General features: G+C 42.5%; 1 protein-coding gene and 1 long non-coding RNA gene across 2 annotated transcripts in view; one reads left to right on the plus strand and one right to left on the minus strand.

The window, feature by feature from the left end:
* Positions 1-5,974, plus strand: part of LOC139706889 (uncharacterized) — a 54,741-nt gene extending 48,767 nt beyond the window's left edge. The window contains exon 3 of the long non-coding RNA XR_011708573.1: positions 3,176-5,974. This is a non-coding gene — a long non-coding RNA (uncharacterized lncRNA). The remainder of the gene's footprint in view (positions 1-3,175) is intronic.
* Positions 5,975-7,519: 1,545 nt separating this feature from the next.
* Lipt2 (lipoyl(octanoyl) transferase 2) lies at positions 7,520-11,555 on the minus strand. Its single transcript, XM_027942646.3, has 2 exons — positions 11,090-11,555; positions 7,520-10,605 (listed from the first exon to the last, which is right to left on the minus strand). The coding sequence occupies exons 1-2, from the start codon at positions 11,553-11,555 to the stop codon at positions 10,376-10,378; spliced, it is 696 nt and encodes a 231-aa protein (XP_027798447.1). The 3' UTR covers positions 7,520-10,375.
* Positions 11,556-13,646: the final 2,091 nt, after the last annotated feature.

Here is a 13,646-nt window from a genome sequence, read left to right on the forward strand (position 1 = left end):
ACAAAATCTCTAATCTCCATCAAAACACATTGATTTCTGGGTTGTTTCTGTGGTCACATGTTTTGACCCAGCTATTCCTTCTCAGTCTGGCGATCTCTGCTCAGAGAAGTCATCCTGACCACCTAGCTGTGCAGTCTCAATTTTCAGTTTACCTAAAAATCAACCGGAGAACTTGTTTTTAACACAGTAGACTTATTTATTTATTTATTGTAGTTGTAGATGGACAGAATGCCTTTATTTTATTTGTTTATTTTTATGTGGTGCTGAAGATCAAACCCAGTGCCTCACACATGCCAGGCAAGCACTCTGCCGCTAAGCCACAGCCACAGCCCCTCAATAGACTTTTGGGCTCTACTCCAGAGATTCCAATTCAGGAGATCTGGAGTACAGCCCAGAAATCAGCATTTTTAACAAGATTCCCAAACACTCTGATGCAAATGGTGTTTGAGACTAGCCTTAAGGAAATAGCTCTGCTCAGTGGGGTCTCCCTCCCAGATCCTGTCCAGGACTTGCAGTCATTCCTTAATACTACTTATTATAGTTAGTGAAAGTAACTATTTCTCCTCCTCAGCTACTAGATGGTTAGTTCTTTAAGACAGAGATTGTCTCCTATTTTAATACAATTTTAGAGTTATAGTTTTAAATTCTTACCAACTTAGAGTGCTAGAGTCATTTAGTGACAGAACCTAAGTTGAAGGACTCTTACAGTTTTCTAGTCAAATCTCTCACCTAATGAATCCTTTGTATTTCATGTTTAACATGAGGCTGTCCAGCTTTCTGGCAAACTTCAAGTAACTAAATTGCTTAGGGCCTCATTAAGTTTTTGAGGCTGGCTTTGAACTCACTATCCTCCTGCCTCCGTCTCCCGAGTGGCTGGGATTACAGGCATGCGCACTGCTGCACTTGGCTTATGTTAAAATTTTTTATTTTATAAAACTTTTGTAACAAAAAAAAATTTAAGATGTTGGAAATTGAAAATTCCATGACTTGTGTATTTAAAATTCCATAACACTTGTACACAACTGTTAAGTGTATAAATTTGTATAACTTTTATTGAAGGCAATATAACAATATCTATTAAAATAAAAACATATATCCTTTGACTTGGAAAATCATTTCTAGAAATGCAACCTCTGTACTCACCTTGTGTGAAATAATACACGCACATATTTGTGTATGGATTCTCATTGCAGCCTTGATCTAGAAGCAAAAGATTTGTAATAACCTAAATGTCTTCATTGAGGATTAGCTAATTAAATTCTAGTAAATCACTCAGTAGAATACTTCATAGCTGTTAAAAGAATGAGGATGTTCTTTATGTAGTGATCTGAAACAATGGCTGAAGTACAGAACTGTTCACATAGTATGCTACTACAAGAAAAATGCATACAGGAAATACCTCTAAAGAAGATTTTTATCATCATTAGGCCTCCAGGAAAGGAAACTTCATTTATAGGGAAAAGGGGTAGGAATAAGACCTATATTTCAAACCTACCACTCTGCACCTTTTAAATTTTATTCCATGTGCATTACTGAGATTTAAAAAACTGATCAAAGATTTTCAAAAATAAAAAAATTAAGGCATTGAAATATATAATTATAAAAAACAAAGCAGTGTGGGACAATGTTTGTAATTTTATATTTGGTTTTACCCAGGTAATAATTAAAAGTACATACAAATATGTTTCTCCATGATCAAGTACTGGAAACAAACACAAGTCAAAGGATGTGTTAGATGAATGCAAGGATTATTTTTTCTTTTAACTTTAAATATTATAGTATGGTATGAAAAATATGTAGAGTACAGTAAACGAAAAATAGGTTTAAAAATCAAGTTTTTATTTAGATTGCAAAAATCTGATGTTCACCAGAAGATTCAGAGAGAGGCTTATACAATGCTGGGGGCACCTGGTCACGCTGCCAGAGCAGGTTCTATCTGGTTTCCTGCCAGCCTCACTGAAGGAACTCCATCTTGAGCCAGTAACTGCACCTGGTCACGTCCTCACCCTCGGCACTCGTTCACTGGGGCTAGACAATCTATTTATTTATGAGGAAAAGACTCTAAACAAACAAGAAGAGGATTTTTTCCGTGGTGGAGGAGAACCAGGGTGTTAAATATCCTCCTTCAAATGCTCAGTTTCCTTCCTGGAGGAAGGGCTACAGTGGGAAACTGGAGTGGGATCCATCCTGGCAGGAAGAAGAGTCAGGAATCTGAAACAGTGCCCTGACCCTATGCCACAGGCCCAGCTTACCCAAACTCTGGCCTTCTACTCTGCATCCCCCCATCCCTGCCCACCTGTTGTTGGAGGCTCCACTCCTCCAGAATGCTAGCCCCACTTGCTCTTCAGATCCCAGACCTGGAACCTGAGACTAATCCTGCCCCTTCTCAACTTCACGATTATGGACGTCACTTAGCCTCTGAGCATTGGTTTTCTCATCCATACAATCAATCAACCTTGCCAGGCTGTGGGATGGCTGAATGAGACAGACACATAATCTCTGTTCCCCTGCCCCACTTCTGTGCTACCTGCTTCTCTGTGGGAGGCCGTCACACTGAATGACCAGCATTTTCCTTCCTGTGATCGATAGAGGCTCTGCCGGTCACTTTCTGGTCACTTTCATAGTGATCTGGCCACATTCGAAGTGGCCACTGCACGGAAGTAACAGAATGTGTCTTCCTTCATAGGCATGCCTTCCTGCAGCCCCATGGATTGAGCTATGCTCACCTGTTCTTTTGTGATATTACCCCTTTGCCCTGTTTGGGATAGAATGTTCCATGGAAACTCCCTTTGTGTGTCCCCATCTCTTGCTCTGCCTTTGGGTGTGGCCTTCCTAGATGTCAGTCAACCTACTGACAGCCGACATCACAAAGCTAGACTCAACCCCCTGAAACCTGACCCCTTGACTCATTTGAATGGCTTTTCCTCAATAAAAGGGACAGCACATGCTGGCTCTCTCTTTTTGCGGACCCTTAAGGTCAGAGGAGCCATCACAGGACCCTCAAAGAAAAAGGTTTCTCTGTCTCTTGTGTGATTATTTAGCGCGGCCCAGTTCTCCTGGAGTGACCCTGAGTGTTTTTGTCACGAGGAATGTGGCACTTCTCCATCTCCTTGGCCTGCTCCTCCTCAGCCTATGGCTCACATTTATTAGTCATCTGCTCTCTTCTCTCTCCTAGAGATCCCGGACCTAAGCCATCACTCTCACTCATCCACACTGTACTCCTGATCCATGCTCCCTGCTTCTTGACTCTCTCCACTTGGATCTCCAATGAGTGTCTCAAACTTGATTTATCAAAACTGAACTCATCATCTTCCTCTCCCAACTTGGTCTTCATTCGGTGTTCTCCATTCCAGCATTACCTCTAGCATCCATCCACCCACCTGCTAAAGCCAGAAATCTGGGGATTTTCCTGAGTGGTATGCCACTACTCATAGATGACAACAGGAGCAGAAGCAGAAGCAGCCATTTTCCATCACGTAACCTGGGAAGTAGAGAAAGCTGGAGTGAAGCATGCATGAGGGGATGAAGCAGAAAATAGGAGAGAAAAGACTCCCTGAGTTCCCTAAAGGGCTTCATGCTCTCGTCCTATTCTTGAGTCCAGCTGCTGCCCTACCCTTGGAATCCATAAGACCCCAGAACCTTTTCCAATAACCTCTCCCCATCCCTGTCTGTTCTCAGTGTTTTTTTTTTTTTTATGTTTGAGTTGGTTTTCTATACTTGCAAATATAAGAGTTCCGATTAATAAAAATGTATTAATCAGGATAGATACATGGTATATACACATAATAGAATATTATTCAGCCTTTAAAAAGAAAGAGATCCTGTCATTTGCAACAACATGGATGCAAGTTACATTGTGATAATTAACCTCCACATTTAGGTGGGTTAACTCTTACATGTGTCTGTCAGAAGCAGGAGGCTCTACTCATTGCAGTCCCTCAGGAAGAAGTCACCACCTTTGGGGCTGGGATTGTGGTAGAGCTCTTGCCTAGCATATGCGGGGCCCTGGGTTCAATCCTTAGCACCACATAAAAATAAATAAATAAAACAAGGGTATTGTGCCTGACTACAACTAAAAAAACAAATATTTAAGAAAAAAAAAAGTCACCACCTTTAATTTTATTGGTTTATGTTCCAGAGGGAAAGAAAAATTGGTCCCAGCTACTCAATACTCCAGCTTAGAAGTTATAAGCTATCTCCATTTATAACTCATTAACCAGAATAAGTTACCTAGCCTTATCCAATCACAAGGGGGGCCATGAAGTAGAATTCTATCATGTGTCCAAAAGGCAGAGAGCCAGACATATTTGGTGAACATTAATAATTACCACACATTTCCGGCTGTCTATTCTGTGCCAGGCCCTGAGGTAGGAGCCAGAGATATGGGAACGAGTAAGCCATGGCTCCTTTGTTTTAGTAGATTTTTAAGATTTTCATTTTACTTTTTTAAAATATTTTTTTAGTTGTAGAGGGACACATTATCTTTATTTATTTTTATGTGGTGCTGTGGGTAGAACCCAGTGCTTCACACATGCTAGGCAAGTGAGCCACAATCCCGCCCAATTTTCATTTTATTTTTGATTGACATAATAATTGTACATTTTTGGGGGTGTGATATGGTATTTTGATATGTGTATACATCGTGCATTGATCAAATCAGAGTAAAAAACATATGCATCACCTATTATTTATCATTTCTTTGTGGTGAGAACAAATTTCTCTCTCCTAACTGCTTGAAATATACACTATATTATTGACTAACACCCTACTGTGTAAAAATAAAACACTAGAGCTCATCTAACTATAACACTGTATCTGCTGACCGACTTCTCCTTACCCTTCTTTTTCCCTATGCTTCCCAGCCTCTGGTAACTACTATGCTACTCTCAACTTCCCTGAGATCAATTTTTAGATTCCACATACAGATAAGATTATGCAGTATGTTTTTCTGTGGTTGTGTCTGATTATTTCACCTAAAAATAATATTTTCCATGTTCATCCATGTTGTTGCAAATGACAGGATATCTTTCTTTTTAAGGGCTGAATAATATTCCATTGTGTGTGTGTGTGTGTGTGTGTGTGTGTATCATATTTTCTTCACTAGTTCATGGATTCTTATGTTGTTTCTATTTCTTGACTATTGTGAATAGTGCTGCAATTAACATGGAGTGCAAATGTCTTTTGGGTATACTAACTTCAATTCCTTTGAATGTATACCTAGTAGTGGGATTGCTGCATCACAGGTAATTCTATCCTGTAATTTTTTGGGAAACTTCCATACTGTTTTCCATATTGTTATATGAATTTATATTCCATCAACAGTATGTATGTAATGGCTCCCTTTTCTTCACATCCTCTCAATATCTGTTATCTTTTATCTTTCAATAAAAGCCATTCAGCTGGAGTGAGGTAGTAATCTCATTATAGTGTGAATTTACATTCCCCTGTTTGCTAGTGAAGTGGAACATTTTTTTCATATACCTGTTGGAAGTCATGGCCCTTCCGAAAGCCTCCTCATGACAACAGTACAGAGGTGCTGTGATAGAAGGGTCCACCCTCTGTGGCATCTCAAAATAAGGGAAAGTCTACATCAGGAGTCAACAACTCAAATGCCTCTAGATGTCGGAAAGCCAATGTCAACAAGTGGGCTGGAGGAGAAAGAAGGGGTGGTACTGCAGCGACTGGAGATCGTTATACCTACTTCTCACTTCTCACCAATTAGTGAGAATGGAAGATGGCCCATTCTTAAATGTTAACAACAATTAGATACACATTCATAAATTCTCAAGAACACATCTGGGGCCACCAATAGCCCACGAGTGCCAGTTTGTGCCCCCAAGTCTAGCACACAGAATGACACTTTGCCTTGCTACACACTGGTCTGTCTATACCAAGGGTGTGATGCTCAGCTGTGACCACTACCCCTAATAGGACACACATGAGCCAGGGCTGGTGTGCAGACAGGTAGGCAGGATGGGGGGAAACTTTAAATAGTTCAATTCCATTTAATCAGTATTTACAACTAGTGGAAAGAGGACAGCCACAGCTCTACTCTTAAGGACCCTACTGCCTTGGGGGTGGAGGAGTCAGTTAAGTGATCTGAGGATAATTCTTTCAAGGAGATTCATGGAAAACAGATTATATTAATAATAATGATAACAATTTACTGAGCATTTGCTCTATGCCAACACGATACTCTGCGCTTTACCTGTCATTAGGTCACTTAATTTTTACCACTCTCTGAGGCAAATGCTGTAACATTCTTTGTTTCATGTAATGAAGTGAGTCTCAGGAAGGTCAGGTAAATCAGCCATTACACCACACAGAGTGATTTTCTCTGGTCCAGAGCAGGACAGGCTGTCTAATGAGAGAATGTACCTAAGAGAGCTAATATCTGGCACTATAAATGGGTGCTGAGTAAATTTTTATTCTCTCTGGAGTCATTTAAGAATGAGCTGTGTGGTCACTTATTAGAGGTGCTAGAGAGGAAGGCCAAGTGTCAGATGGGTATAAACATGTTCATGACCTTCCAAGCGTGAAAATCTCTTTTCTTAAAAAATAATTATTTCCCTTCTTGGCAGTAATACTGCAAGGTAATTATTGACTACTCCCCAACCTGCCCCCGATCTATAACAGTGGCAGTGGTCCCAGGAATGGGAAACTAAAGGCTTAGAAAGGATATGAGTTAAATCATGGGAAGAGGAAGACAAATCATCAGTTAATTAATATTGACTGAGTGTCCATGTCATAAAGCATATTGTTCTGAGCTCTAAGTCTGTGCACAGCAGGAAAAGATGAGGAGAAAAGGTTTCCACCCAAAACTCAGTCCTAGCTTTGTCTTGAATTTACTGTGGGAACTTCAGGTTTTTCCTAAGCTTTGGTTTCATCTCTATACAATGGGTGAGGAGGGAGTAGAAATATACCTCTAGACTAATTTCATCTTGAACAACTGATATAAATTGTTTGCACTCAAAAATCAGATGTCAAAAGAAAGGCCTTGCCTTTCTTTTTTTAATTATTTTTTAAAAAAATTTTTTGTAGTTGCAGATGGACAGCATGCCTTTATTTGTTTAGTTTTTCATGTGGTTCTAAGGATCGAACCCAGTGCCTCACACATGCTAGGCAAGTGCACTGCCACTGAGCTACAGCCCCAGCCTTTCTTTTTAAAAGCAAGGGAAGCCACAGAATCCTGGAACTCAAAAGTCAGTCTAAGGCTACCCCTGAATGACTAATGAGCACTTACTTATAAAATGTGAGGTGTGCTATAGTGCAAAACCCATACCAGATCTCAAAGAGTTCATATGAAAAACAGTAAAATATCTCATTAATGTTTATATTGCTTTATATTAATTTTTCACTAAATTAAGATTAAGTATATTAAAACTAATATTACCCTTTTTTCCTTTTTTGTACCTTTTTAGTGGGGCTCCTAGAAAATGTCAAATTACAATGTGGCCTGTTGCAGTAATTCACTTGCAGGTCAGCATGGGAAAAGAAAGAAGAAGCAGAGCAAGCCAAGCAGCAGCAGAAAAAAAAGTCCTTTATTGTGTACAAGCAATCTTTTTATAGTATTGTGAACAAAGAAGGCAGCCTTCCAACATCAATAAATCAGGTCTTTCAGCTAATTAAACAAAGCATACAGAAGTTTTACTTTCTAATCAGAAGTGACCCGCTTCTCATGGCTAATCTATTCTCAGCTTGGAGTATGTTGAGCTTGCTCTTTGTTAAGAACAGATAATAAAATTTTTCTCAGCGCCCTCCTAGCCCACTTGGCAGAACATCCCGTTTGCAGGCAAGTCCTCCCAAGGATAGCAGACACCTCGTTTTCAAGCATGTCGGCTGTTACCTTATCTAAACCTTGAAGGAGCCTCTCGTTTGTGAGTAGGCCCTCCCAAGGACAGCAGACACCTTGTTTTCAAGCATGTCTGCTGTTACCTATCTATACTTTGACAGAATATCCCGTTTGCAGGCAGACTCCATCAAGGACAGTAATAGTAACGCAGTTACATCTGATTCTCTACAGTGGCCCTCATTAATTTCTAGTGAACACTGGTCCAGGGAAAAGCTGAAGCCCAGAGAGAGGTTGTCTTCTCAGTCAAGGTTCTTTCTATTCTCAATGAGCTGTGGAAGCCATACTCCAAGCTGGCCCCTAAAGATCCTCATCTCTTGCAGCACCCCTGACATCCCTTTCATACTAAATAGGGCTCATCTGTTTGGAAACTGCAAAAATTACTGTATGACTTCCAAGGCTTGGACATAAAAGTCACAGTGGCTCCTACTTTCTCTCTAATATCACTTGCTTGGAGAAGCCACATGTTTTATCATAAGAACTTTCTAGTAGTTTCTATCAAAGGGTCCACATGGTGAGGAACTGAGGCCTCCTCTCAACAACCAGAACCAACCAGGAAACTGTGTGAACATCTTGGAAGCTGTCCTCCAACCCATCAAGCCTTCAGATAATAGCTGACATCTTTAATCCAAAATCATCCATAATACTAAACTAGAAACATCTAGCTAACCAAAAAAACAAATAACCCAATTAATAAATGAGCCAATGACCTGAACAGACACTTCTCAGAAGAGGATATACAATCAATCAACAAATATATGAAAAAAAGTTCATCATCTCTAGCAATTAGAGAAATGCAAATCAAAACTATTCTAAGATATCATCTTACTCCAGTCAGAATGGCAGCTATTAAGTAAGTGTTGGCGAAGATGTGGGGGAAAAAGGCACACTCATACATTGCTGGTGGGACTGCAAATTGGTGGTGGGACTGCAAATCAGCCTACAGGGACACAGCCACATCAATGTTTATAGCAGCACAATTCACAATAGCTAAACTGTGGAATTAACCTAGATGCCCTTCAGTAGATGAATGGATAAAAAAAATGTGGCATTTATACACAATGGAATATTACTAGCAATAAAAGAGAATAAAATCATGGCATTTGCAGGTAAATGAATGGAGTTGGAGAGATAATGCTAAGTTAGCCAATCCCAAAAAAACCAAATGCCGAATGTTTTCTCTGACATAAGGAGTCTGACTCATAGTGGGGTAGGGAGGGGGAGCATGGAAGGAATAGATGAACCCTAGATAGGGCAGAGGGGTGGGGGGAGTAAGGAGGGGGCAGGGGGTTAGCAATGATGGTGGAATGTGATGGACATCATTGTCCAAAGTACATGTATGAAGACATGAATTGGTGTGAACATACTTTATATACAGAGATATGAAAAATTGTGCTCTATATGTGTAATAAGAATTGTAATGTTGGGCTGGGGGTGTGGCTCAAGCGGTAGTGTGCTCGCCTGGCATGTGTGCGGCCCGGGTTCGATCCTCAGCACCACATACAAACAAGGATGTTGTGTCCACCGAAAACTAAAAAATAAATATTAAAAATTCTTTCTCTCCTCTCTCTCTTTAAAAAAAAAAAAAGAATTGTAATGCATTCTGCTGTCATGTAGTTAAAAAATAAAATCAATTAAAAATTTGATAATAAAAAAAGAAACATCCAGCTAAGCTTCTCCCAAATTTTTGATCTACAAAAAATGAGATAATAAATGTTTACTATAGTTTTAAGTCAATTAAGTTTTGGTGACTCATTATGCAGCAAGAGGCAACCAGTACACAGCATTCTAAACTTAAGGGTCTCATGTAGGAACATTCACTTTCCTCTTCAGCATTTGTACAGTGTGAAAAATTATTATTTTTGTGGTGCTGGGGATTGAACCCAGGGCCATGTGCATGCAAGGCAAGCACTCTACCAACTGAGCTATATCCCCAGCCCAAGAAATTATTCTTGTTCTTCCTGTAACCTCTGACCCAGTTCAGGGTATCCCAACCCAAAACAGGGAAATTATCAAACTTGAAGAATCTAACCCAGGAAGACAAGATCCCACTTTTTTCTTTGATAATGCTCTTCCCTTTATTGCAGAAGGCACCCAGGTCTCTTGAGAATGCAAAAAGTGCCACATCACATCACTTTAATGTGGGCCATCCAGGGATTTGATTCCTACAAAAATCAATGGAACTCCACCAGAAATATTCAATTAGATACAGTATTAGGGAAGTAACAAACAATTGAGAATGTCAGTCTATGACATCTGAGTTTCTCTAGGCTGAGAAACGGGCCATACTAATGTTATACAGCATATGTTTCTTTTCATGTTTTCAATCTAGAACCTGAGGTAGGCAAAGATAATATAATTAAACTGCAACACATAAGCAGACAATGGTTCAGAGCTCATGATTTGCCCTTGGTCTCACAGTCAGTGAATAATAAGCCAGGTCTAGAACTGGGGTTCCAGTGACTCAAGTCAGATTTGGTGGTTTCTAAGACAGGGTCATCCTGGCTGGGATAACATGAATACTCTTCAGCTGGGGCTGTCGTCCGAGACCAGTGTGCACTTGTACGTCTCCTTAAAGGCCACAAGGAAAGATGGCATTATTTCATCCACGGTGATGTGCCTCTGGAGCTCCTCACTTAGGGAAGTGACGCCTGTCCCAACCAGTCCGCAAGGTACAATATGCTCAAACCATGTGAGGTCCGTAGAGCAATTCAGAGCCAGGCCGTGGGATGTGATGTGCCTTCCACAACGAACTCCTGCAAGGCAAGTCAAAGGGTTTTAGAATAGATAGCCTCCTCTTCCCAGGTCTTGGGATCTCAGCACAAAGAGGGAACTAGGCCAGATGACTGGTTTTCAATTTTTGTTTCTGGAGCATGGATTGTGCACAGACTGGGGGACGGCGACTACCAAACCAAGCTGTCTTATTATGGGGATTCCTGTAATAGAAGGATTATTGCTTTTAAAGTTTGAAAATTAGTGACCTGTTTTCACATTGTGATTCACAAGTAATCTGGCGATTCACTTTTTATGTCTCTCCGCCCTTAAAAAAGGTGTTGGACTATATGACTTCTGAGGACCCTACTGCTTCTGGATATAAGATGTCTCTGAAGAACCTAAAATAATTCAAACGCAGCAGCGCGCAGTACGGATTCAAAGCCCACTAGGGTCACCCCTGCTCCGCCCAGAGCTCTACCCTCACCTTCACGGGTCCAGCCCCAGGCCCCGCCCCGCGGCGCTCACCGATCGCGCAAACCTTGCGCTCGCCCAGCCAGACGCCGGTGTAGGGCGGGGGCCGCGCGCGGGCGCCCCTGAGGCCCTGGAGTTCGCACAGGCGCACGGCGCACGCCTCCAGCGCCGCCACGTGAGTGCGCAAGCGCAGGCCTAGGCGCCGCAAGTCCAGCAACGGGTGGCAAAGCAGCTGCCCCGGACCGTGGAAGGTGGCCAGGCCGCCGCGGCCTGTGGCACGCACCTCGGCGCCCAAGGCCCGCAGCCGCGCGGTTTCCTCCGATGTCAGGCCACCGCGCAGCCCGGCTGTGTAAACGGGCCCCGCGGGCTCGCACAGCAGGAGCGCGCCCGCCTCAGTCCCCGACGAGGCCTTAGTTGCAGGCTCGGCCTGCAGTCGCCGCAGCCAGCGCTCTTGTAGCGCCAGTAGCTCGGCATACTGCACGCGACCCAGCCACACCAGCCGAACCCCGGGTTGCGACATCTTACTGGCGGTGGCGTCCAGGACCCGGGCCCCTGCCTGGGCCGGAGGGCGGGGATTCAAGGCCACGCCCCGAATCGCTGTTCCGGAGTCCTGGTGTAAGCTCCGGAGAAGCTGTGTGATCAGAAGGTTCGGCGTCATCCATTCATTAGTTTCAATAATCAGTATTTAGTATGTGCTGTTCCTGCAGGCACTGTCCTGGGCGCGCGGTACAGGGGTTCACTGTGTATGAGAAAGATCTGCGTTGGTAGCCGTACATTCTTACAGCAGACAACTAGCAAGTGCATTAAAGTATTAAATTACAGCATTTCACATAGTGATAAGTGCTATGAAAAGAAAAATAAAACACGGTAATGTGGTGTTAGGTTGACTTTTTAGAAGATTCTAAGATGGAGATTACCTGCAGGAGGCTTTATGAAGGGCAGGAGAGGGTTGTCCTTCAAGACCATCACCTGTAAGGAGGATGATAGAGAGCAGGATTGAGGAGGAAGAAGTTGCACTTTGAAACAATTACATCAGAGGCCTTAGCCAAACCCAAGGAGTGCTCTGAGCCTGGTATGAACCATCAGTTATTCCAAATTGAAGCAAGGAGTCAGAAATTTAGATCCTTGCATTGACCATCCACCTATACAGGCTGCACTAGAAAGGCACTGAGACTTTTGGTAAGCCAGCTTCCTTTAGTGGTGGACAGTCAGGTCCCAGAGAGGAACTCAGTCGTGAGTCATTAGCAACCCACTCCTAGAAGCTGGAGGAATCAATGATTAAGTTCTGATAGTGGCCCACAGCACCCACTGAGTTGCAATTGGAGTGTCATTTGAGCAAATCTGTTTAAAAAGGGGGGGGTCTGTTCTTAAACATTTGAACATTTTTCTAGGCCCTTAAAAAGTCACTTCCAGGTGCTGTCCCTGAGGCATACAAGATCTCTGTGAATTATGAGGCCACTATCCAAGAGAAGAAACCAGGACAAGTATAATCTCTCCCTCTCTCTTCCATTCCCCTTCTAAACAGGAAGGCAACCCCTGCACAGGGTGTGTGGTTAGATTCAGTATACAAGTGGTGGGGCTAAGGTAATGTAAACACTCAATTATTAACTAATCCTCATATATTTGGGAAACAGTCCCCAGGGGTGGGTAGGGCAGGAAGTGGTAAGAGGAAGAACAGAATAGCAATCGGAGTGAGGCTCAGGGCCAAAAGTTGGGAAGGAAGACAGACTAGCATGGGCAAAATAGACAATGGTAGGTTTCAGACCAGATCACAAAAGTCATTGTGAGTCATCAATGGCAGCACTTTGGTTGAAAAAATAAACATACCTTTTAGATAGCCAGGGGCTCTGAGGGAAAAAGAGGTTAGATTACATAAGGCCATGTCCCATGGTACCTAAAGCTTATAAATATGTTTTAGGTGGGGAAAGAAACTCAAAAGACTTGGTTTTTGAAGAAGATGACCTCAGTGCCCCAGCCTGAAATGTGTTCTGACATACAGGAGTCCTAAATAGGGAGGCCAGGGATCAGGGGTCATGTTCCATCTCCATCACTGTTTATTTGAGAATGAACTCTTTGCTTTATCCCTGGGTTCCCATTTTGCCTAGAGCCTGGCACCCAGTAATTCTCAATAAATACTTGCAGAATAGATGAATTATTTGATAAATAACTTGCTGTGTGTTCCTTGAATTGAGACCTTTTACCAAAGTACCAACCAAAAAAACAGAAGCATAGGATCAAGGTGGCCTCCAGGTCCCTAATGATCCCATGTTCTCAGGATGCAAAGACTAGCATCACCTGTAAAAAATATGCAGTCCATATGTTGTGTCCACAGCCCACGTATGTCAGGAAAATAGGGTAGGTTTCTGAGGCTAAAGAAAGTGCCCTGAGATGGCATGCAGGACATATGATTTGTTGGGAAAAGCCCGCCAAGAGATCAGCGACTGTTCCAAGAGGAGTTCAGTGGCAGCAGGTGAACAGATAGTACCTCCATTCCTCAAAGTGGTTTGCCAAGCAGTGGCTCCTGTCCCTCACGGCATTTTGTCCAGTGGCAACCAGCTGGATGAGTGATGCATATCCTTTCTACTAATTGCTCTCAGTTTCTCCAGTGGCC

Source organism: Marmota flaviventris, chromosome 9, assembly GCF_047511675.1.
Source record: "Marmota flaviventris isolate mMarFla1 chromosome 9, mMarFla1.hap1, whole genome shotgun sequence".
Taxonomy (NCBI): Eukaryota; Metazoa; Chordata; class Mammalia; order Rodentia; family Sciuridae; genus Marmota; species Marmota flaviventris.